Source organism: Peromyscus maniculatus, chromosome 1, assembly GCF_049852395.1.
Source record: "Peromyscus maniculatus bairdii isolate BWxNUB_F1_BW_parent chromosome 1, HU_Pman_BW_mat_3.1, whole genome shotgun sequence".
In the NCBI taxonomy this organism is placed as follows: Eukaryota; Metazoa; Chordata; class Mammalia; order Rodentia; family Cricetidae; genus Peromyscus; species Peromyscus maniculatus.
In genome coordinates, this window is record NC_134852.1 from 23,052,321 (window position 1) to 23,079,798 (window position 27,478).

Consider the following 27,478-nt stretch of genomic DNA (forward strand, 5'->3'; position numbering starts at 1 on the left):
CTTTTTTATGAATAAAGCTAGCAATGTGGGCAAAGAAACTGCCATTGACTCAACTGTTGATAGTCACTGCAAAAACTGAAAGAGGAGACAAGTTGGGAAGTCCTTTAGATTTCTCTGCTTCACAGTAAAGTCTGGCAGATAATCTAGGCCTGTAGGTCAAAGATGAATGTCCCGTCATTGCAGAAGAAGTTTGGGTGACTTTTATGATAGCCTGATGTCCCTGTCATTAAGTAATATTTCATGCTTCTGGTGTTTGGTGGAGTTGAAGAATAAACAGATATAAATATTATAAATATAGTTTTCCTTAGTTATAATGGGAAGTAAATTAGATACAAAACTTCAGACTAAGATTAGTTAGATAATCATTTTATCTACTTTTGCCAAATGCAAATGGATTTGGAAATGGCTACTGTAATTCTTATTTAGTAACAGTTTCCATTGTATATAGCTTTATTATGTTAATGCTAAAACCTTCCTATTAATTTAGACAAAAAAAGAGGGAAATGTTGTGGAATATTCCTATACCCTGTGTAAATTATGTTCTAATTGGTTAATAAAGAAGTGTATTGACCAATACCCAGGCTGGATAAGGTTAGGTGGAGAAACTAAACTGAGGAGGGGAAGAAGAAGGGCAGAGTGGAGAGGCACATCTGAGATGCCCAAGGAGCAAGTTGCTGAAGGACAGGTAAAGCCACAGGACCTGGGACAATACAAAGATTAATAAAGATGGGTTAATTTAAATGTAAAGGTGAGAAATCAAACCAAAATAATCCAAAAGAAAAGGAGGAGGATATTTCATATTCATTAAGGGAAAAATCTACCATAATAACATTTCAATTCTTGACATCTATTCTCCAAATGCAACAGCACCCACATTTGTAAAAGACATGTGACTTACACCTAAATCAAACACTAAATCCCAAATATTAATAGTGAGAGACTTCAACAGATTATTCCTACAAGTGGATATGCCATCCAGAAATAAATAAATAAACAGGTAAATAATGGAATTATTTAAACAGATAAATAATGAAATTAATAGACATTATGGCTCAAATTGACTGGAACATATATCTAAAGGACATTTCACCCAAATACCAAAGATTATACCTATATCTCAGTACCTTGTGGAGCCTTTTCCAAAACTGATCATATACTCAGTCATAAATCAAGTCTCTATAGATTAAAAAAAATTAAAATACCCCACTATATACTATGAGACCACTGTCAGTAAAATATGCATTTCAAAAACAATGTAAACTGTTGAAAGCCTATAAAATCATAAAAACTGAAAAACTCCCAACTGAATTAACAATGGGTCAAAAAAGAAATAAAGATAACAAAGATTTTCCAGAATTCAGTGAAAATAAACCCATGACCTATTCTAACTAATGGGACACAAGTAAAGTAGTGTTAAGAGGAAGACTCATAGCACTAAGACGCTGATTGAGGAAATTAGAGAATTCTCATAGCAGAGACTTAAAAGCAAAATTAAAAGCTCTAGAACAATAAGAAACAGACACAAATAGTGTAACAGACTTCAGGAAATAATCAAATAGAGGACTGAAATCAATACACTAAAAACAAAGATCAACACAAAGAAAAATGAAACACAGAGTTGGTTCTTTGAGGAAAAACAACAAGATAGACAAACTCTTATCCAAACTTACTAAAAGGTACAGAGAGAATATCCAAATTAACAAAATCATAATTGAAAAGAGAGACATAACAACACATACCTAGGATATAAAAGAAATCATTGGGCCATTAAGTCAAAATTGTCTACACCACAAACTTGGAAAATCTAAAAGAAGTGAACGATGTTTGTGTTAGATATCACTTACTGAAGTTATATGAAGTTCAAAACAATTTATATAGATGAGTAATTCCCAAGGATGTAGAAGCAGTCATTAAAAGTCTCCCAACCAATAGTAGCCCAGGACTAGATGGTACATAATTTAGTACATAATTCTACCAGACGTTCAAAGAAGAGCTAATACCAATTCTCCTCAAATTATTCCACCAAATAGAAATAGATGGATTGAAAGCCCAATATGGCCAGCTTTGGCAAGCATTAAAGTAAGCCTAGGAACTGTAGCCATGCAGTTGGGTTCTCCAGAAGGTAATGTATGGTAACTGCTTTTTCAAGTATGTTTGTGAATGTGTCACCCAGACACCTTGGAGATTAAAGATAACCCTGAAGGTCATTGTCCTCCATTTTTTAACAGTAGCATACCAGCTAAGCCTTTTCATTTTCACAATCCTCTTCAAGCTGGTCTAGTACCTATGTTTCAAGAGTGGCTCCGTGCAACGTTTATTGGCCTCCTGAAATTCATTTAGGCCCCCTTTGAAAATATCTTAAAATTTATGAGCCTGAATGTAGCCATTATAAGACCATTAGTTATGTTCCTTATAAGCTGCCTGTTTTTTTTCTTTATGGTTCTTAGTTGTTCTTTTGCAGAGCTGCCAGCTTATGTCCTGCTGGAATCAAGAAAAATGAACATTGGCGGTTTGTGTTCTTGGAGTTGTATTCATGCCAGTGGATGTCCACACGCTCCAGAAGAGAATTTGGCATTGCTGCTGCTGTTGTTGCTGTTATAGCAGTGGTTTCCATCGCTGCTATTGTTTCTGGGATTACCATTTCATAATTGCTTACTACAGCTAGGCAGTGGAGACCCTGGCAGCAAAAGTAGCTACTACAGTTAGTGAATCTTTCATTCTATTGGACATGATAAATTTAATTCAATAGTTATATACATTCCAATTGGCTTTAAAAATTATAAATATATAAACTCAAGTTCGATTTGCTTTTGGGATACCATCTTACAAGGACTCCAATTTGCAGTAAGGCTCGTTAAGGAATGGAATGGCTCAGTTGCCTTTAGCCTACTGGCTATGGGTGGGTTAGGATTTCTGTTGGTCTTTTCCATGTCAAAAACACAGATTGCAAGCCCAGCACCACTTTGAGATCTGTGGCAGCAGTTAACTCTGCATCTCACACACAATTGAGCCTGCATGATAATGAGTATTCAGAGATGAGTAATGCCTGGGGGTGGTTCACCAACCTAAGACAGAGTGCCTGTGTGGCCTGGGCAGGCATGTTTATGATGGGTAAGGTGACCTGCTCATGTCATACACAACCTAAGTCAGAAGCTCATTTTTTAGTAAAAGAGGGGCCTGTAGGGCAGTTTTGGGTAACTGTTGCCTTGCTTGCTGACCTTGACCTTGATATCCTTCCTATGCTAATTCCCTACTGGGTTCCACCCTCCTGAATGCTTAAGGGAAGATCCTTGTCTATGTATCCTGAATAATGGGCATTAACAGGTTAGATGCAAGATTGTAAAACATCAGTAGCGAACTTCTGCCCACTGGGGTTCTCCCATTTTGCTGTAAGCCTGTATTTAAGACCTTCTCCCTCCTTCAATAAATGACATTCAGCATTAAATAAATAAATAAAATAAAAAGAAATAGATGGAATATTGCCAAATTATTTATAATGCTACAGTTACCCTTATAGCTGAACCACACAAAAAATAAACAAAAATAGAATTACAGACCAATTTCCCTCATGAACATACATGAAAAATACTCAATAAAATCCTCACAAACTGAATCCAAGAAAACAAAAAGATCATCCACCCTGATTAGGTGGACTTCATGCCAGAGATGCAAGGATTATTCAATATATGTTAATTTAATTTAATCCAGCATGTAGACAAACTGAAAGAAAAACACCACACAATCACCCTGTTAGATGGAAAAACAAAATCCTTTGACAAACAGGAACACCCCTTTGTGATAAATACCTTGGGGAGATCAGAGATATTGGGACATACCTAAACATACTAAAGGCAATATATTGCAACCAATAGCCAAATTAAATTAAATCAAATTAAATGGAGAGAAAGTCAAAGCAATTATACAAAAATTAGGAACATGACAAGGCTTTCAACATCTATTTAGCATAGTACTTGAAGTGTTATCTTGCAGAATATGAAAACTGATGGAGAATAATGGGAAACAAATTGCAGGTGATACAATAACATACTTAATTTACCCCAATAATTCTACCAAGGAACTCCAAAACTGATAAATATCTTAAGTGAAGTGTTTGGATACAAAATTAACTAAAAAAATTCAGTATTACTCTCTATATAAATGATAATTGGGGTGAGAAAGAAATCAGAGAAACAACACCCTACTCTATAGCCACAAATAATATAAAGATTTTGGTGTAACTCTAAGAAAGTAATTTAAAAACCTGCATGATAACAACATAAAGACTCTGAAGAAAGAAATTGGAGAAGATATTAAAAGATGGAAATGTCTCCTACATTCATTGATCATCAGGATTAGCAAATTAAACTGTACAACTTATCAAAAACAATCTACGGGCTGGAGAGATGGCTCAGAAGTTAAGAGCACTGGCCATTCTTCCAGAGGTTGCTCACAACCATCTATAATGAGATCTGGTGCCCTCTTCTGGCATGTAGACAGAACACTGTATGTGTAATAAATGAAAAGCAAATGTTTTTTTTTAAAGCAATCTAAAAATTCAATGCAATACCTATCAAAATTCCAACACAATTCTCTACAGAAGTTGAAATAAAAACAATACTCAACATTGTATGGAAAAATAAAGCAGAATAGCTAAAACAATCCTGGACAAGAAAGTAACTTCTAGAGATATCACTGTCCCCGAATAAAGCTGTACCACAAAGCAATAGTCATAAACCTCACATATTATTGGCATTAAAAGCATAAAACTTGTTCATTGGAATAAGATCAAGAAGCCAGAGGTAAATACATACACCTGTGAACATTTGATTTTTGCCAAAAAAAACACCAAAAAACAAAAAACAAATCATACCATGGAAAAACCAACATTTTCAACAAATGGCATTGGTAAAACTGAATGTTCACATGTATAGGAATGTAAATAAATCCATATCTATCATTGTACAAAAACAAATCCAAGAGGAACAAAGACCTCAACACAAATCCAGATACACTTAACATGATAAAAGAGCCAGGCGGTGGTGGCACACACCTTTAATCCCAGCACTCGGGAGGCAGAGCCAGATGGATCTCTGTGAGTTCGAGGCCAGCCTGGGCTACAGAGTGAGTTCCAGGAAAGGCGCAAAACTACACAGAGAAACCCTGTTTCGAAAAACCAAAAAAAAAAAAAAAGAAAAGAAAAGAGAAAGTGGGATATAGCCTTGTAGACATTGGAACTAGAGACAAATTCCTGAGCAAGTCATTAATTGAGCAGGTATAAAAACTGCCAATTAACAAATGGGGTCTCATAAAACTAAAAAGTTTGTGTAGAGCAAAGGAAACTATCAATAGGACAAAAGGCAACTCACAGAATTGGGAAAGACTTTTACCTATTCTTCATCTGACGTAAGTGTGATACCTAAAACATATAAAGAACACAAGAAACTAGATACCAATAAAATTAATAATCCAATTTAAAAATAAAGTACAGATCTGAACAGAGAATTCTCAACAGAGGAGTATCAAATGACTGAGAAACAGTAAAAGAATTATTTGAACCCTTAGCTATCAGAGAAAAGCAATTAAAAAAATCACTAAGATTTTATCTTAAATTGGTCAGAATGGCTAAGATCAAAATCACCATTGACAAATTATGACAGATAGCACATAGAGCAAGGGGAATGCTCCTCCACTGCTGGTGGGAGTAAAAACTTATACATCCACTTTGGAAATAAATATGGCAGTTTCTAAGAAATTTGGGAATCGATCTACCTCAAGACTCAGTTATATCATACCACTCCTGGGCTTATGCCCAAAGAACAATCCATACCACAGGACCATTGTTCTACTATGTGTATGGAAGCTTTATTTGTAATAGAAACTGTAAATAACCTCAATTGAAAAATGGTTATAGAAAATGTGGTATATTTACATAATGGAATATTACTCAGCTGTTTAAAACAATGGTATTATTAAATATGAATTGGTTGAAGTAGAAAGATAATCCTGGGTAAGGTAATCCAGACCCAGAAATACAAGAATGGTATGTACTCAATCATATGTGACTAATACGTAGAAAGTGAAGGAGAACCAAGCTACAACCCTACAACCCACAGAACAGAGAAGTTAAATACCTAGGGATGCTCAAGGGGGTATGCATGAATCTCACTGTGAAGAAGTAAAATGGAGATTGATAGTGTATGAGGAAAAACATAGAAGGGAGAATGGAGATGGGAACAGGAGGGATCATGTTTGTGAAGGATGGGTTGAGAAAGAATTAAGAGAGACACTGGGATCTAGGGGCATCTCGGGGATGAGATGGAAACCTAGAGCAATGGAAACATTCATGAATCTATGAGGTTGACGCATTAACACATAACATGGCAATTGTTCTGGCCATCTCCTGTAACCAGGCAAAATGTCCAGTGGAAGGCCTGGTCCACCAACCTAGCCACAAAGCCTTCTACTTACAATCTGTCTTGCCAACATTGACTTAGGTAAAGGTGTGGCAGAAATTGTGAGAGTGAAAAACTAATGACTGGCACAGGTGCCAACCTGTATCTTGAGAGGGGCTCCCCTCTGAGGATCAGGATCCAGAGGCAGTTTAACCCAGAGGCTTAGAATAGAACCAAATATGAATGGAAAAATTGTCAATGAAATGATTCCTAATGATATCCTTCTTTTCTAAAAGATTGAAGTCTAGTGTAACTGTCATCATAGAGGCTTCATAACAAAGCAACTCATGGAAAAATATGCAGAGAATTACCCTACAGCCAAACATTAAGTGGAGCTCACAATATCCTACAGAAGAGGGCAAGGCTGTATTTTAGGTCCCAGTGATACCAAACACACCAAAAGAAAACCCACAGACTAAACTAACCTGTGCTCATAGGGGCCCACAGTGACTGAACCAAAGGGCCTGCATGAGACGGAGATAGGTGCTGTGCATATATATTGCAGTTGTGTAACTTAGTGTTCATGTGAGACTCCTAATAATGAGAGCAGGGGAAGTCTCTGACTCTTTTGCTTCCTTTCAACAACCGTTTCTGATACCAGATTACATCATTGAATCTTAAAGATAGAGGAAGAGACTAGTCACCCTGGTATTTGATGTACCATGGCAGGCTGATATCATTGGGAGGCCCAGCTGTATTGAAGAGTAACAGTGGAGGGGAATGAAGTGGATGGGGGATAGTGGTGGAAGCAGAAAGAGGGAAGTGAGGGAAATTTTGGTTTGGATAAAAATAAATAAATAAATAAATAAATAAATAAATAAATAAATAAATGAAGCAAAAAAAATCAGGAACATAATTCACTAACCTAAAGAAGGAGGACATCAAATTTAAAATAAATTGCAAAACACAAAATAGACTATAACAGGAAAGAAAGGCCCTACAGTCTATAATTATAATGAAAAATACTAAGCATAGAGAACACATTATGGGTGGATTAGCAAGGCTTGAAATGGATGATTAAATGGGGAGCAGGAAAGGAACTTAAGGGAGGGAGGGAATATGAGGAGTGAAAACAAAAATTAAGGAATATTTGAGCAAATATATGGAAATCTAGTACAATAAAAACTTTTTAAAATATATACACATGTGATGACAATATAAATAATATTATCAATTAATGGGAGAAATAGTGTTCGGTGACAGTCTCTTGTCACCGAAGGAAGCTTCCATTTCTCATATCAGGTTACATCTAATTGAGTTCTTGGCCAAAGCGACTCCATGGGAACCCCTAACACAGGCCATTGCTAATACTATAGGTTGCTCTCCACAAACTGACAGCAAGGCACCATTGCTGTAGACAGCACCTTTATCACTCATCAAACATGGATATGCTGGTGAATACATACAGCTTTCAGCTCCGCATTCCATCATCTTTGTTAAAAGAAAGTACTATGCATACTATCAAAAGAGAAATGCAAACATGAAGCCTGCCACAAACCCTCTGATCTACATTTGTGTCCTACCTGAGAGATATGCTACAATAATGGTAGCACAAAGCTCGTGGGAGGAAATAACCAATAATTTATTATACTTAAATCCCACTCCAAGAGATGGAACTCATACCTGATACTGCTCTGGTGACCAGAGACTAGATACCCTGGGAACCTAGGGTAAAAGTAATTAATACTGGTCTAAACAATTTAGTGACAAAATGACTCCTAATGATATTCTACTATTCTCTGGTTTGTGCCTTGTTCATCCATCATTGGAGAGGCTTGCTCCTGAATTTGGCAAGAACAAATAAAAAGACCCATAGACAGATATTACACAGAGTGGATACTTTTGAACAAATCAGTACTTAATGGCATATTTCCACTAAATCCCTCCCTCTGTAGCTCCAATAACTCCTCCTCAGAAGAAGAAAGTGTAAGAGCCAGAGAGGAGGGAGGACATGAGGAAAACAAGGCCCTCCACATTAGCATGGTAAAAACATGTATGAAGCCACATTCTGAAGCATGCTGCATTTTGCTCCATGTCTGCACCAGTTCTCTGCTCTATTTTAGAGTTTCTAGTTTCATGATTTTGGGGGGGGGGGGTTCCCAAGTGTTCAAACATATGGGTCTCTGATTTTTGTGCCATTTCTTGTGATGCTTTTGTTCTGTTGAATTGTCTTGTCTAACTCTAAGATGATAGTATTATTTCATCATATTGTATTTTACTTTGGTACCCTTTTATAAAGGAATGAATGAATGAATGAATGAATGATATTCAGTCCACTAGGATAAAGGTTTACACCTTAACTGTCATTTGCACCTGCTGGGAGAGGGAATGTCTGCAGGGAGCCGGGACAATCGCCATTATAAGATCGAGCTGACTTCTTTGCATTCTGAAGATTTATTACTTCTAAGACAATGCTTTCGACGAAATATGCGCCTCTGCTTTGCACATGCGCAAGCTATATATTGGTCCCCCACCAATCCTATGGTGCCTGGTGGCAAGCTAAGTTCAGCCAGCGATTCGCGCCTCTTTTCCCTATATAAAGCAGCCGCTTTTACTGCTCCCTCCCCTCGCTTCCAGCTCTCCCTCAACCAAAGGCTCTCCAATAAAAGTGTGATCCGAGAAGAATCTTTGTGTGGTGGTCGTTCTTCCTTGCTGGTCGAGAGGAGCGCACCGCAAATATCAGGTTTCTCCAGTGCAGTGACCCTGTATGTATTTGCTACTCCAGAGCAGTCTTCATGTTCAGGAGTAATTGACCGACGTATACTAGACACACCAGTTTTGTATGTGTTTGGGGGATGCTTTCATTTGGTTACAGTTGGTGTTTTTATTTTTCATTATTACTAGAAATTTTCTATTCATTTTACATACCAATCACAGATCCCCTTTCCTTCCTTCCTCTGACCCTCTAGCCTCCCCTCTCTAAACCCCATTCCCAACTCCTTCAAGGCAAGGTCTCCCATGTGGTGTCAGCAGAGTCAGTTGAGGCAGGTCTAAGCTCCTACTCCTGCACCAAGACTGTGTAAGTTGTCCCACCATAGGCAATGGGCTCTAAAAAGCTTACTCATGCACAAGGGATGGATCCTGATCACACTAACAGGGGCCCATTAAGCAGCAAACTACACAAATGTCTTGCCTATACAAAGGGCCTAGTCCAGTCTCATGGTGCTTTTCTCTTTTGGTATTGTTTTCATTTGGGGACTTTTTTAAACAAAGAATTTAGATTTGGGTGGGTGAAGAAAGGGAAATAATTCTGAAGGAATTGTGGGAGGGAAAGAATATGATCAAAAATATATTTAAATTGCCAGGCGTGGTGGCACACAACTTTATTCCCATATATATATGTGTGTGTGTGTGTGTGTGTGTGTATGTAATTTACAAATTTTTTTAAACAATAAAAAATATAGTAGGGAAATCAAAACAAAAAGTTACAACTAACACCTGCCTTTGTTGTCACCAGATCTACTTCTATAAGGTAAACAGTGGCTTTAAGACTCCTTCTCCTCCTTAACTAAATTTTTGAAGAATTCTAAGGTGAGAAATTGTTTTTTTTTCTGACAGACTGTTTGCTCAGTGCTTTTTTTTTTGCTCAGTAAAAATTACAATTGATATCTTTATCTGTGATATGTAAATGTGTAAATGATGGTTACCTTTCACATATAACTTCCAAACTACTTAAATTTTTGGGTTGTTGATCAAATGAGAATACTGTTTTGATTATATGTTTGGTTTCATTATTACGTGCCCATCATTAGAGGGAGAATTTTTTATTAACGGAACATAAAATACACAAATGAACTTCAAAATTAGTTCCCTTAATGGTCTTTTGAAATAATGTCTCTTGTAGCCAAGGTTGGCCTCACACACATCAGACAACCAAGGATTACCTAAAGCTCTATCTTGCAATGCATGGTTTAGAGTTGTGACACTCTTCCAAGATATGTTTTTTTTATTTTTTAAAATAAGAGATATTTAAGACAGATACATAGTATTAAATATATTTATAACATTCAGCATTTCATTTCAATGAAATTAAATCTGCAAAATCCTATAAGGTTAGGGGCTATCTGATTATTTAGATAGATTGCATTACTTAATGTTAAAACACTTTTAGATATTATCTTCTAAAACTTTTGAAATTTCTAGCGTGTTCTAGCTAACCATGCAGAACCCTCTGTACTGCAGAGCACAGGACACCAACCTCCCTGACAGATTGCATGTTTTTGCCCTCTTGTTTTCATCAAAGGGAGACGGCATTCATTTGGACCCACCAGTGGAATGACACTGTTTACCCTTTCTCCATTGATCACTGGGTTATTAGCTGTATCGAATGTGGTGTACAGACAAAATTGGAAAACCAGTAGAACAAGTTTGATCTACCACACCCTACTTCAGGGTCAAGTACGATGGACAAAGAGGCTGAAGAGGAAACACCAGATGTAGGCTAATAAAAGACATGGGGTGTAATCTCATAATTAGTGACTTTTCATGCGCCTACCACTGATAGAGTAGGTGGAATGGGAATACTGAGGAATGTGTGGTGCTGTATGGGCTGAAAGGCTAATGGATTGTATGATAGCTGTAAGAATAACAGTTACCTTTTTCATGTCTTCATAGCTCAGTACCAGGAAGTTGTCCCTTTCTCTCATAGACAACCAGTCACGGGTGTGCTCAAACCATGATCCATATACTACTGTGGGAATGGAGAAGGGAAGTGTTGATTACAAATAATCAGACTGAGGTCTGCCTTATATTCTTCTCTTCTCTGCAAATGAGAGGCAGCTTTACAAAAATCCAATATTTACATAATTCAATGTGATATTTTGCCTGTGGCCATGTCATAGAATCAGCAGCTGGCAATTGAAGTGTAGGTGGTTTGTTTACCAGGAAGCAAAGCTCAGATGAGTGAGTCTTAGATAAGCAAGACCTTGATGGCTTTGGCCCCAGAATGTCTCTTGCCACTGCTGCTGTGCTGTTACATGTTTACCATTGATATTTTCCTCTGCTTTTTCATGGTATGAATGGGTGTGGGGAAATCCCCACTGCCCTTAATTTATTATGACTATCCAATGGAAATATCCCATTCTCCTGGGCATTTCTATCAGTGGATTATTATAAAGATGATTTCCTCCTAAGCTATTCTATTTAAAGCAAAGATTTTATACAAAATAATAGTATAAGTTTAAATGGAATTTTGATTATTGGGGGTCTTTAATATAGTAACTGATTGTGATAGAGGTTAGCTTAGTAGAAACTCTAATAAAGTCAAAAGCAAAATATGGTGTTTCCCTGCCCCTGACAAATCAGGGCCTGCAAAGGATAGAAAATAAGAACAAGGGAATGTCACACAGTTAGTTTTTCTTGAGTATCCATAATGACTGTGGCTTAGGTTAATGATTAAATAAAATAATTCTTTTGTAGAATTTATTTTAAGGTGTGTTACCTTTGCTTATGTTGCACTTGTTTAACTCTGTGAAGTTGTGTTATGGTACCTGTCTAAACAGCTGATGGTCTAATAAAGATCTGAAGGCCAATCGTGAGGCAGAAGAACAAACAGAAGGGGCTGGCTGGCAGGCAGAGAATATATTGAAGAATACTGGGAGTAAAAAGACCGAGAAATGAGAAAGAAGAAGAGGAACATTGGGGTCAACCACCCAGATACACAGCCAGTCCCAGTAGGAGTAAGAGTAAGATTTATAGGTGTAAGAGAATGGGAAAATCCCAGAGGCAAAAGGTAAATGGAATAATTTAAGTTAAGAAATGCTGGCAAGAAACAAGTCAAATTTAGGCCGGGTATTTACAAGTAAGCAAAAGCCTCCTTATGTAATTTATTTTGGAGCTGGGTATTAGACCACCCAAAAGAGTGAAAAATAAACAACAACATAGTTGTGTCCCAGAAGTTAAGCTAGCTCAAATTCTTTTAATCTTAATGTTGAGATATGTGTTCATTGACTTAAGTGATTATCATAGCTAAAACAAAGCTTCCACTATGACTTACAGATAGGATAAGATATTTTAATTAATAACTTTGATATGAAAAACCTGAAGCAAACATATAAAATTTAGAAAAAAACATAGTTGTGTGAGGGACACATTGAGGTCAAAAAACAAGACCAAAGCAGCTTGGCTATTATTATCAGATTGCTCATTCTAGTTGGGATGGCTTGGTAATTAAAGATGAAGATTAATACCTTAATTCTTTAAATCCTGATAATTAATTCAAAGATGGTGATTAATAAATGCCCATTTCTGCCATCTGCTTCCTAATACAAAAAAAAGTTATTGATGAATGAAAATACATTCTGAGTATTTAAAAGACAGAAGACTGATTGTTTTTTTTATATAATAATTCGGATTGTGATTTTTTTCAAGATTCTTTATAAGATTACCATTTGAGATAAGTAATGAAATGAGTGACCCTTCCCTTGTAACCACAAAATCCAGCTTGCCAGTAAAAGACTGGCTGAGAAATATATCTTACTTGCTTTTATTCTGTTAATCTATACCAAGCTGCTTGGATATGAATGTATGAGAGTTCTTGAGATAATTTGTTTTTCATCTACAATATGTAGGATGTTTAATCATTTAAGGGAAATTGGAAATCATGATTTCTAACTGTATTCATTGTAATTATTTACTTGAAAAATAGAATGAAATCACATTGCAATTTTTTTTTATTTTATATTTTATATAAAATTTTAAATTTTATAATTTTTATATTGTCTGAGAAATTTTGTTCAGATACATAAGCAGTAAGGGAAAAATGAAGAACAAAAAGAAAATGATGGAGAAATACAAATGTTTGTGTATGTTTCTTCCTTTTTTCTGTCCCAAGAGAATTATATTTAGTCCTCTCTCTGTCCCCAGTGAATTAGGTTTTACTCCTTCAGATAGAAAATTCAAGTTAAGTGATTAGTTTGCTGACTCCATGGCTTTCCACTCATTCCTTGAGTTCCTGAAAGCTGGTCTTCATGGCAATGTTAACATCTCTCTCTCTCTCTCTCTCTCTCTCTCTCTCTCTCTCTCTCTCTCTCTCTCTCTCTCACACACACACACACACACACACACACACAGTAAATAAGAAGATAAAATTTAGTTCATTAGTAAACTCATCACATTACAGATTTATTTCTGATGCCATGAAGAGACATCCAAAAGGTAAGTAGCAGTGACAAAGGCATGAGTTGGTAAAATGTGATCAAAACAAAACAGGAAGCCAGAGGGTTCTGAGCATGTCCACGTTGGGACTTTTTATTGCCATCATGTCTGGCAAGCTCTATTAACCCCTTTTGAAGGAGATCTCTTCCCACTAACACCTACCTCTAAGGTTCTACAACTTGTGGATAGTGACTCTTTAAGACCAGACACTCTAGAACACAGACAACTAGAGTCATTCAAGTCATAGCCTTCCACATTCAAACCAGTGCTTCATTTACATTCCTAGTACTACTGATGTGTTTTCAATAGTCAGAGTGTCCTAAGTGTTCCTGGTCTAGTTATGTAGTCTCTTCATGTCTCACCCTCCATTGAGGACTTGCATTGTTCCCCATTATATGAAGAACCAACTGAATCAAATAAAGCCAGTGTCAGAGCAGTAGGATACATGAATTCAATGAATCTAAGATTTTGTTGAAACCTGATGGTGGTAAATGATCTACAGAGAAAGTGTAGAGATAAAGTGAATTGCATAACATATGAGACAATTAAGTCCCTCAAAGAGACTGAAAGCTAGGCTCAGGTGATGGCTCAATGGAAAGCATTTGCCTTGTATATAAGAAGACCCAGGTTTGAATCCTCAAAAACCATTCAAATATGGTGATGCAGCGTCATTTTGTTAACCTAGTATCTTTCCTGTGAATGGGAGTTGAGGACAGGATAATGCCCATAAGCATGAGACCTGCTAATTTCCACACACAGGAATGAACATAAAGAAGGAGATTGTCTCAAACAAGGTAGACATAAAGGTTCAGAAGATAGAAACAAAAGACCAGGGGTTCAATGTCATCTTCAATTACAGAATGAATTTCTGGTCAACGTGGGATACAACAGATCCTGTCTCAAAAAAAAAAGCCAAAAGAATGTTGGAGAGGGCACCAAAAACAAGCCAATGATAGAAATTGATAATAATTAACAGAAGCTCTGCTTTGGAAGTTGTTTTAAAAGGTATTTGTTTGGGGTCATGAATTGCAAAGGGTATGACAACAAGACAATCATGGTATGTAAACAAGGATGGCCTTGAATTTTTTATCTACTCATCTCCACCCAATTAGTACTTTGATTGAGGGTTATATCATCCTACTCAGCCTGTAAATTTATTAGCTGTCACACTTTAATTGATAGATACCAAATTATGAGTCCTTGTGACTATATCCAACAACAACAACCACAATCACAAAATTTGAGTGTTATTGGGGAGTAATATTCAATAACCAGACAAGTAAGTACTTGCCACCTGGACAAGTTTCCAAGGAAGACAGAAAGCTCCAATAACAAATATGTGAAGCATGGTATCTCATATGGTGATAGAAAGGGAGATTACCATCAATAAAGAAGCCTGATGAGTGAAATCAAATGAAGGTAGGAAGCAAGGTTATTTGATATCATTAGTAATCACATTAATATCCAGATTGAGGGAAATAAGTCATCTGGTAGAAAGAGAGGGTGCGATGAAGAGGAGAAGGAGTAGGAAAAGGAAACGAGAGGAGGGATTTTAAACATGATATTTGGAGAATATACAAATCTCTAGAAACTTGTTAAAGAAATACATTTTAAATGTTTTATCATATTTTCATTTTTGTATGTTTGTGTGTTTTTATGTGAATACAAGTGTGTGGGGGGGTGGGTGTGTGCCTACAGAGGTGAGAGTGTCAGTTTTCCCTGAATCTTAAGTTATAGAAAGTAGTGAGCCCCTCTGTAAGGGTACTGGGAAACAAACCACTCTCTTCTAAAAAGTATCAAGTGCTTTTGGCCAGAGCCATCTCTCAAACTCCTATGATGACATCATTTTAAAGAATAAATCATAGTACACAATAGAAAGTATGAAGTAGCACAAAAAGATCTACACAAAAAATAAATTGTAAATGAATTAAATAGTTATACAAAATAGAATGGTAGAGTAATGGGATGACAATGGGTAAAATGCTTATCATGTAAACCTCAGTCTCTGTAAGACGTAGAGATTAGAAATAGACAACTGGCTCCACAAAGTTTTTCTCATGTTCCTCAAATGTTCTGTGAGATGTGAGCACCCACAAGACACTTATGCATATATATACACCAGATCACAATGAATAATACAATTTTAAAAGAAAAATATATAACAGTGTGAAGGCAAGTTGAAAGATGCGGGACAATCCAATAAGAACAAAGATAACATAACAAGAAGATATGAGTGGGAATTCTATGATGTCTGTCACTCTATGAAAACAACAAATCTGAGGTTCATAGGCATAGAAAACATTTTAAAATTATTTCCCATAGTTACAGAGAGAGACGTTACATTACAATGTTCTACTGTTAACTTGACACAACCTATAACTGCCTTGGAACAGATTTTTAATGAGGAAGTATCTAGATCACATAAGCCTGTGGGTATATCAATGAAAGAATGTCCTGATTATTAACGGATGATGTAAAAGGTGAAGGATGTTGTGGGCAGCACCATTCTCTACTCATGTGGGTTCAGGGAAACATAAGGTAAGAGAACATTAACTGAAGGCAAGAAAGCAAGAACAAACATATCTCTCTACTGTTGTCTTTGAACACACTGCATTAACTTCCTGCCTAGGTTTCTCATCAAAATTAAACTGTAACTTGGAATTGTGAAGAAAATTAACCCTTTTTTCTCTAGCTTGATTTTTGTTAGAATGGATGCCAGATAAGATACAGAAGGAATTTAGAACATCATATAGACAAGACCAGAAAATAAATGTACCTCATAAAATTATAATCAAACAAAGAAAGTCTGCCATGGATATTACTCTGTATAAATAAAATGCTGATTGGCCAGTATCCAGGCAGGAAGTATAGGTGGGAGGAGCAGAGAAGAGAATTCTGGGAAGTGGAATGCTGAGGCAAAGAGATGCTGCCAGCCACCACCATGAAAAGCAACATGTTAAGATTCCAGTAAGTCACGAGCCACATGGCAACTTATAGATTAATGGAAATGTGATAATTCAAGATATAAGAACAAGATAACAAGAAGCCTGCCATGGCCATACAGTTTATAAATAATATAAGTCTCTGTGTGTTTACTTTGTTAGGTCTGAGTGCCTGTGGGACTGGCGGGTGAGAGAGATTTGTCCTGACTGTGGGCCAGGCAGGACCAGAAAAAACTCTAGCTATAAAAGTCCATTGAAATTGGCAAGAGAGAAACACCAAGTCTAATGTAAAAGAAAGTCTGTCAGAATAACAGATTTTTCAACTGTGATTTTAAAATGCAGGATGGCCTGGAAAACTATATTTTAAGTTCTAAAGACAACCAATGACAACTCAGACTACTATATTCATCCCATCATAACTGTGTCTCATAAATGAAGGAAAAAATTTATATGCTAAAAGTATTCAAAATGAATTTATGACCATCAACACAGTTCTACAAAATATGCTTTTCCACTAAAGAGGAAAAAAAATGTATCCATAAGGCTGCAACAAACAGAAGTTTACTTCTGTAGTCAAGTTGACTCAACCTAGAATTATCTGAGAGAGTCACATTTAAGAGTTAGAACAGATCAGATAGGCTGGTGACAAAGTATTTATGCTGTTGTCTTGATTGATGATTGGTGTGTTAGGGCCCACAGCATAGGTAGCTGGGGCTGGATTGTATGAGGAACACAACTGATCACAAGACACTGAAAGAAGTTAACATGCAGATTAGTAAAATGGTTTCTGCTTCAGTTCCTTCTGGAGATACAGCTCTGACTTCTCCCATAGACATATTGTGACCTGAAAGTTAAAGCCAGATAAACAATTTCTTCTCATACATTGTTTCCTGCTAGAGTATTTTTATCACAGAGACCACAAAGCAAGCTAGATCAAGAGGTAAACAAGAAATCAGTTCAATCACCTTGGTAAAATTATCAAAATGAGAGGAATCAACAGACACCTTTCAGTAGTACATAATACTAATTTGCCAATTACTTAATCAAAAGACACAGTGTAGGACATTGGAGTAAATAACTAGGAAGTTTATATTTGCTATATCTCATCATATAAGACAGATATAACCTTACAATGATATGGTGAAAAAAGGTGTTCTGGGAAAATGGAGCTAGAAAACAAGCATATGTTGCTGAACTAATCTGGCATAATAGACTTGAAACCCAATCTATTGAGCAATGATAAACATTACTTCCTACTGCTTAAAGGATCAATTCATAATGAGAAATTTACAGTTACAAACACAGGTTCACCCAGCTTTGCACAGAAAAAAACTACTAGATGTAAAGCCAAAAGGATCACAGTACTTTCATTTTCAACAGTTAACACTTCATCCCAGTAGAAAATAAATAGAATTAACTGACATCACAGGAAAAATGGTCTTAAAAGACATTTATAGAATATTATATCCAAACACTGAAGAATGCACAATGAAAGTCCATGGAACTTTCTCTACAATAGATCATATACTAGGTCACAAAGAACACCTTAACAAACATAGGGTAATTAGAGTAATTCCTTATGTTCTACCCCAAAACTATAAAATGTCTAAAAGTAAATAAGAGAAACTTCAGAACATAAACAGACCCATGGATGGTAAACAACTCACAACTTAATGATGAATGAGTCCTTGATGAAATTAAGAATAGAAAGTTTCTTACAGTGAAATGAAAAATAAATTACAACATTCTTTAACCTATGGGATGCAGTGAAGACTGCCTTAAGAGGGATGTGTAAAGCTCAAATTAACCACAGTATAATGTCAAGGAGATTTCTAATAAATTAGCTAATGAATCACCTCAGGACTTTGGAAAAGAATAAATGAAACAGCAAAATTATTAGCTGGAAAGAAATCACTGACATTAAAAATATTAGTGAAATTAAAACAGTAGCAACAATAAAACAAACCTAGAGATTCAATGAACTAGAGTTTGTACCATCAAAATATTAATATTATTAAAAAAAACTTTCGATAAACTAACCAAAGGGAAAAGAAAAAGCAAAAAATAACACAGTAGGACATGAAAGTCATTATAACAAGCACCAGTGAATTCACAGAATTATTAAAGTTTACATTAAAATCATTCCACTGAACTGGAAAATCTAAAATATATGGATGAATGTCTACATAGATAAAAATTATCAAAAAAAACTAAGATGGCATTGTAAAACATTAAACAGTTAGTTATAGGGACAAGGCTCAACAGTTAAAAATATTCACTTTTCTTCAAGAGGATAAGGATTCAATTTCCAATACCCACATGATTGTTCATAATGCCATCTTCCTGTCTCTGTAGGCACAAGATACATATTCAAAAAACACACATGCATGCAACAAAACTCTTCTATACAAAACATGAAATAAATGTGAAATATAGTGAGCCCTGACCCTGCCTATTGCCTGCCACCTCTGCTGACAGGGGAAGGCACAGTAAAGACCAGGGCTGAACAACTTAGCTGCCACAGAAGCTCAGGGAACCACAGGCACAGGATCTCCTTGACTCTGAGTAGAATATCTGAGAGGAGTCTGGATGAGGGTCCAGTATTGATGGGGAAGCCAGAGGCCCTGAACCAGACCAACCATTCATTGCAATGAACATTTGAAATTAAAACTGTTTGGGTATGTCTGCCTTCAGATTCCTCAGTCCTTGGGTGGGGTTTATGGCACCACTATCTGGGTGTCTGGCCATCCCATCACCAGAGTAGGTCAGTTCCTGTCGTCTCGCGACCATTGCCAGCAGTCTTTTGAGGGGGTATCTTTGTGGATCTCCGTGGGCCTCCCTAGCTCTCTGCTTCCTCCCCTTCTCACCTTCTCATGTGGTCTTCATTTACCATGGTCTCCTATTCCTTGTTCTCCCTCTCTTTTCTTGATCCAGCTAGGATCTCCCACTCTTTCCCTCTGAGGAATCTGAAGGCAGACATCCACGGCTGGGCCCCTGGTGGAGCACTGGGAGTCTAATTAGTGAGTAAGAAGAGGGTTTATATGAGCGAGAATTGTTGAAGCCAAGGTTGGATAAAGCACCGGGACAAATAACCAAATGAATGGAAGCACAGGATCTATGAACCAAAGGCTGAGGGGCCCCCAACTGGATCAGGCCACCTGAACGGGTGAGACAGTCATTTGGCTTGATCTGTTTGGGAGGCAGCTGTGCATTGGTGCCAGGTCCTGGGCTCGTTGCATGAGTTGGCTGTTTGAATCCTGGGACTTATGCAGGGACACTTGGCTCGGTCTGGGAGGGGGGAATGGACCTGCCTGGACTGAGTCTACCAGGTCAACCCCGGTCCTCGGGGGAGACCTTGATCTGGAGGAGGTGGGAATGGGGGGTGGGCTGGGGGGAGGGGTGGGCGAGAGGGGGAGAACAGGGGATTCTGTGGCTATTATGTTGAACTGAATGGTGTTGTAAAATAATAATAATAATAATAATAATAATAATAATAAAAACAAAAAAAAAACTGTTTGGGTAAAAGAATATATGGTGTGACACACAGCAGTTCCCAATGCCATTACAATGAACAAATATGTGATGGACAGATAGGAATACAGAGCAGTGAACTGGTCCGAGTATGGTAGAATTGGAGACTTGACAGCTGTGAATGGTATGAGAGAAAATAGGTGATTGATAGCAGAGCTTGACATTACCAAGAGTGGTCAGTGAGATATTTGTTTTTTGTTTTTGTTTTTACTTTTATTTTCTTTTGAGTGGCAGGATACAAACATGGAGGGTAGATATGAAAGGACAGGGAAATGTGTGGAACTGATATGTAAGATAGGAAATTCCCAAAGAATCAATAAAAATATGTTATAAAAATATGCTAAGGCCTAAAATAACAATGATTTTGCAAAAGTAACAAAAATAATAATTGAATGGGTCATCAATAAAGAGACATGAAAGTTATAAACGAGAACTGTAGGGAATGGGGGTCACTAAATGTGAGAGGAGATCAAAGAAGGCAAAAGGTTTCAATGAGCAGAATATAATTTACGCATCTTTGAAATTTCTAAAGAACAAATTCAATAATAAATTCATACAAAAAACACAAACAATCCCAGATAATCAAAGCCACCTTGGAAAAAGATAGTACCTTATTTCAAGTTATACTACAGAGACAGAGTAATGAAAACAGCATAGAACTGACACAAGACAAACATATGGATTAACTGAATAGAAAACCAAGACATAAGTTCACACAACTGCAGGCACTGTATTTTTGACAAAATATCAAAAACATGCATTGGGCCAGGCAGCAGTGGTGCACACCTTTAATCCCAGCACTCGGAAGGCAAAGCCAGGTGGATCTCTATGAGTTCGAGGCCTACCTGATCTACAGAGCAAGATTCAGGACAGGCACTAAAACTACACAGAGAAACCCTACCTTGAAAAATCAAAAAAAAAATGCATTGGAAGAAAAATGGGATCTTCAGTACATGGTATTTTGGAAACTGGATAGTTATGTATAGAAGAATGAATTTAGATCTTAATCCTTTATCACACATACACAATACACAAATTCACACACACACACACATACACACATACACACATTCACAGCAATCATAAATGTATCGAGACCCTCAACAGAATACACAAAACTATAAAACTGCTTGAGGAAAATACAGGAAGTGCACTTTGAGAGGTAATCACAGGTAAGGACATTCTAAATGCTACTCATCTCACTCAGAAAATAAGGCCAGTACTCAACAAGTGGGATCCCATGAAATTAAAAGATTTTAATCGACCAAAAGAAATCATTAATCGTGAAGATTCAGCTAATTAATAAAATGTAAGAAAGTTTTCTGAGTTATATGCTCCCAGAAAATATGTATCTAGTATCTACAAAGAAATAACAATGATAAAATATTCAATGTGAAGAAAAAAATGGAGCAAAACCTGTGCTATGGAACTAAAAAGTATACCATAAAAGAAAGATAGTGCTTCATATGTATTTTCAAAGTGTTCATCATCATTATCCATCAAGGAAATACAAACAGAAACTAAAAACTATTTAGGACTACATCTTATTTGTCAGAATGGCCACTCTTATTAAAAAGTATATATGCCACAGTTGTAACATAGAGAAAACCTGTCTCAAAAACAAAGACAAAAATATAAAAAAAAACAAGTAAATGTTTGAAGTGTATATTGATAATGTTTAAGAAGAGAAGAAAATTTAAGTATAAAGGGATGAGAAACGAGTAGATGCAGATAATGGACAGGACTGTTGAAAGAGAAAATAGGCTAATGTTTTTCTAGTTCTATATTTCTCATGGATTTGGGGGTTTTGTGGTCAAATATTGAGTGAAATATAAACAATATTTAAAGTATAACATTTAATATGAAATTTCCCAGCTTCTCTTTTGGATACCAATTCTAAATGTATGCAAGAGTCTCAATAATTTGGGTAAATCCTGTTTTTATTTATGTGTGAATTGCTTTATAATAAAATTTCGTTTTTATTTTTTTTAATTTTCAGAAAAAAAATTCAGGAATTAAAAGCACTGGTGTAAGTGGACACTATACAGCCATCATTTAAATGACTATGGTATGCATTCAAATGCTTTAAACAGAAATTTCATATGATCCAGCGATCAAATCTTAGGTATATATACAAACTAGGTAGGTATAGACTACTATAGACTTTGGTATATACAACCACATAGGTACTTGAACATTTGTGCTTATTGCAGCTCTATTCACAATAGCTACAAAACAGGTTTAGCCTAGATGGTAATCAATTGAAAATAGATGAAATTATGATATGTACACACAAAAAATTTTCACTGAACTCTAAAGATGAAATTAGAAAATTCTCAGTAAAATAGTTGGAACTGGAAAATATACTTAATGAGGTAACACAAGCAAAGATAGAGAAACACTGAATCTTTTATGTCATACTTGGATCCTAGACAAATTCTTAGCATGTTTACTTTGATGTATATATAAAGGAGAGGAAGGCAGAAAGGATCCATTAGAAGAGTAACAAGAAAAAATAGACCTTAAGGAGAGAGAGGTACCAGGACACATATGGTATCAATATGAAGGAAGGGAATATAAGACTGATTGTGTTGATGCAAAGATGGGGTGGGTAAATTAGGGATATAATTAACCAAAACCAAGAATATAAGAAAATGCCATTAGTTTGTAAGCTCATTTAAAAATTTATTAAAGAGTTTAAATCAAGGCAGCTTTCATGAGCAGATACTACTGCTCCCAGAAGCTATTGGTTTAAAAATGAAAACTCCATTGCTATTATTGGGATACCTCCCTAAGAGTTGTTGCCTGAAATGAACCTGAGGCAATTGTTTAGGCAACTGTCACTGTTGTCAGTTGCCCACAAAAACTAGTTGGTAAGACCCTATTTCTAAAGGCAACCTTATAGTCATATCACCGAACATAAGGAAAACAAACTGAGAATGAACTGAAATATATCTTTCTCCTGAGTAGCTCTCATTGTTACTGAAGGTTTTATGTAGGCTACTTTTGGGAGATTCTTGTCAATAATATTACTCAGCTATGGACATTGATATCTATACTTCAACCATCCATACAATATATGCCCACTGATGTAATAATGGCAATTGTGGTATCAGAGTAAAGCATCATTTTCTGATTGAGAAAAATACACATCTCATACAATCAATATGGTTAACTGTGCATGTCGGGGAGGGAATAGGTCCTAGTGATGTTGCCATCACTGCTGTTCTGCTCACCACAAGCTATATCATCTTCATTAGTACTGGAAAAACTAGATACTCCAAATATTGACAGGATGGTATGCCATGGGTCAAGCCGTAGCTGTGCCATTAGGCAGTGGCTTGTGAGAACAGGAAGACTTCACAATTAGGTTTATAATGGTAACGGTCCTTAGATCAAGAGATTGGTAGAGTTTAGAGGGATAAGCTGGAGGCAAGAGAAAATTACAAAATATACGAAAGGCTAAGATGTAACCAAGATAGATAACAAAAATGGCATTGGAAGTTGAACCTCAACATTAAATAAACAGAACATGGTAGTGGTTGCTTATTGTCTTATAACTCATGAGGTAGATGGAGGAAGAACAGACCTTCAAGGCAATCCCTATCTGTATAGAGAATTCAAGACAGGCCAGCCTAAGCTAGATCACACCTTGTCTTCACAAATGTATCTCAGCCTCCCTGAACCCCTATATTTAAACAGGACACTCACCATTTCCTTTGAGGAACCATTCAAAGTAAGTTGTTAGTGACTCTGGCTTCTTAATAAGGTTTGACTTATACCAGAAAAAATAACCAGACACAAGAACATCTCTGGGATTTCTGATGACATAGATTGCCTTGAATGGAAAAACATGCAAATGAAGGTCAATATAGTATAAACCACCTTATATCTGTCATAGTTCATATGAAATGTTAATCGAATATCAATGAGGTTTCTAAAAGCATTTGTTATTTTTATTTGGAAGAAATGTAAATAGAAGTGCAAAATATCTATATTTATAAAAATCTTTTATAATTTTATTTGATTTACAAAAGTGTAACAGAAAAATGACTACGGTTGCTAATACTGAAAAAAAAAAGCCAAGATTGATTCAATACTTGTAAAGATCAATAGCTTACTGTGAGAAAGACTAACTATCCACTGTGAAAGAATATCTTATATACAAAGAGTAATTGATACTGTGCTAAAGCTATGTGAAAAATGACAAACTAATTGGTTTCTATAACTTTAATTATGAAGAAAACTCTAAAAAGAATCATGATGCAGAGTTTAATGCTAGTGTTTCACTCCACAATGGTGAATACAAAAACCCATGAGCTCATAAAAAAGTGCTGAGATGGAGAGAAATAGACTTCCCCTGGGAAAAGCACAGCAACTGGTTATGCAATATCAATTTCTTAGCCCTGAAAACATACATACAGGTAACATTGTGCCTACTGAGCAGATCGTACAAAGATTCTTAGAAATATGTAGATAAATACACAGATGTAATAAAAAAAGAACATAAATTTGAAAGAGAGAAAATAGTGGTATAGTAGTAAGCCTGGAGTGAGGAAGAGAAAGGGGGAATAATGTATATAATTATAGTATAATCTCAAAAATAGAAGAAATAAATTAAAAAATAATTTTAAGGAAATTAAATTAATATTTTGTATCAATGCTCATTTTGACATTATTATATAATTCATCTTTTAGACCTTAATTTCTCCAGACACAAGTTTCCTAAATCCAGATAAGACACACATACATAGTTTAATGGTTACAACTTCATTGTGATAGTTTCAAAAGAGATTATTTTCTATGTTTGTCTTTATGGTTTAAGCATAAATACTTATAGGTTCTAAGGTGGAGGGATTTCCAAAAATCTTTCTAATTAACAACAAGCTATGGTAAGTCAGAACCTGTAAGTTTCTGATTCCATCTGGAGATCCTTTTTCAGTGATGTCAGTGATTCCTGTGACAATTGATCTCAATGGACAGCTAGACACAGCAAGACACAGTGGATACAGATAAGCCATGATTGTTGAACAATCTCCCAGATTACAACATTAGTGCCTGGTCAGGCTGCTTCCCCTATAAACAACTCTACTTGGGTGATTCATCCATTTGACATGGGCTATATGTAGAATCAAGATTAGCTAATTGACTTTTATCACAGCAAAACAGTAGTATCCACTGTACACTAGAATTTGAACTCACCTTGACCTGTATGTGTAGTCCCTAAATACCATGCTGTGATAATACAATTTTTTTCATATATATGACCAGGATCACTGATAGATGGTTGATATCCTAGTACTCTGATATAGTCTGAGAAGGGGACACATTAGCATCACCTAGTGTCTGAGAATACCAGCTTTCCTCACCAAATCTACGCAGAGTGCATTTCAGGCAGATCTCCAGGGCCCATCATGGTAGAATAAGTTAAATGTGCATTTGGCCAAAGTATTCTCAACCACTGTACACTGACCTTGGCTTTGGAACTGAAGAAAGACTTGGGGAAAAGATGAATAGGGAGGTGGGAGCTCATGAGTCGTGGTCCTTCCTTATTGATTAATAGTGGATATCCGTTTTGAGTCTCTATCCAGGGTGAGCGTTCCCAGATGGGCACAGATTGGATCCATTTGGGATTCCCCTTGGTCTGAATCAAGCAGACAGTCTCAATCAGCCAGTTAGTTCCTGAACAAGAAGCAAGAGTTATTGTCATTCATTTCAAGAGCACTTGTGAAAAGCTTTAAATAGAATTTACAACCATATAATTTACACTGCAGCTGTTTTCAATCACAAAGGCAAGTGGTATTCACAATATTCGCATGGTATACATACAAAATATATTCTTCCAGCACACTCAAAATGCTTCACCTAACAAAACTAAGAATCTTTACTCAGTAAACTCCACCTGCCTATTGAACATCCCCCTTTTTTCCTAAATCATCAGCATTCTACTTCCTGGTTCAGTGAATTCAACTATCACAGATATTTGTCAGGGATGCAGTCATGGAATCTGTCCTTTAGATGGGATCCTTTCATTTAATACAATGTCATTAAGATGCATCCATCCCACAGTGTATATATGAGTACTGCTTCTCTTTTGTAAATAAATTCCTTTGTGTCTAATCACCATACACACTTGTATTTGTGAGTGTATGCTCATTTGTCTGTGGGTGTTTCTCTAGCTTTATTCTTTGGACTATAATTTGAATCCTTTTCCTGCAGTTTATTGGCCTTGAATTTTCCATGTTATTGCCCTTTGATGTTAGCAACCTAATATTTAACCAATGTTTACTGCTTCAGCCACCCACCAATACCCCTCCCCCAAATGACCATGAAGCCTTTCTTGGTTACTTGAGTTTTGAGAATCTTTCCTCTACCTGGAGAAGGTCCATGGTAATTCTTCTAACTGACATTGTCCCCTCCTCCACATATTCTTACATTCATGCCTTTTTCTCTTGATGCTATTTCATGTTTATCCTCATCATTATCTCTCTTCCACTCTCTTCCTTACAGAGACAAACCAATGCCAGAATCTGCTTTAGGAAATATTGTCATTGTTCAGTAGTAGTGCTTGAGCTGCCACTCTGACTATACAGATTAGGTTAGAGATCTTCCGCTGAGTAGAAACGCTCTCAGATACAGCTCTTCATGACCACAAATCACTGAACACATGAGATATGTAAAGCATTCCATTCGCCACCCTAATGAATGACTATTAAAGCCCTAGCCTTCCACAGACAGTAGAGAATCATTCTCAATGATGTTTCTTACCTGACTTTGGGTAAGTCAGTATGACTGTGTCTTCATCTCTGATCACAAACTTATCACGACTTTCTTCAAGTATTTTCTTTTCATATCCTAAAGCAGGGAAAGGTATTCCTTCAAACCAAATGTAGTCTGACATCCCAAAGAACTCTTTCTTGATGCTGTGAAAATTCCAGTCTTGGCCACCTGTTCAGCTTAAAGCAAATGCTGAGAGGTAAAACTTATAGTGCAGGCAAAAAAATCATTCGCATCCCAAAGTTTGTTCTGAAATGAGCTGCTGGTAGGAAGAAATATAGATTGCAGCAACCAGTCAAAGGTTGCTGTATTAAGCAACTGTGAACTTATTCAGAGATTGTTCTGGAGAACTTTGAGCCTGAGGTCATTACCCCAAACCAGAAACTCAAAAACAAGAATTTAGACATAGAAATAGGGCTTAATTTAAAATAATTTCTAATAGACTCAGCTTTCAGAATGGTTTAAAATGGGCAAAAAATTACAAAGATCATAAAAAATGCTGTCCTGAAAAAAAATGTTGTCCTGTACAATAATTTTTAAAAGTAGGGATTGTTTTTGATAAACTCATAGTGCCTTCACTGTACCATATGATCCTCACCCTCTCTTTTCTCCTCCATTGCC

The 27,478-nt window shown here is 36.3% G+C and overlaps 1 protein-coding gene across 3 annotated transcripts in view; it reads right to left on the minus strand.

Annotated features, from left to right (window-relative positions):
- The window catches only part of LOC102912232 (sulfotransferase 2A1-like), a 36,018-nt gene extending 8,888 nt beyond the window's left edge, over window positions 1-27,130 (minus strand). Inside the window, exons 1-4 of one of the 3 annotated variants that reach the window (XM_042263022.2) lie at window positions 26,849-27,130; window positions 25,554-25,762; window positions 23,792-23,918; window positions 11,048-11,139 (exon numbers count right to left, since the gene is read on the minus strand). In XM_042263022.2, the coding sequence (XP_042118956.1) occupies window positions 11,048-11,139; window positions 23,792-23,918; window positions 25,554-25,762; window positions 26,849-26,981 (561 nt within the window). In that variant the 5' untranslated portion in view covers window positions 26,982-27,130. Of the gene's footprint in view, window positions 1-11,047; window positions 11,143-23,791; window positions 23,919-25,553; window positions 25,763-26,848 lie in introns of all 3 variants that reach the window. The other 2 variants (XM_006997179.4, XM_076571728.1) reach the window with 2 other exon arrangements.
- Window positions 27,131-27,478: the final 348 nt, after the last annotated feature.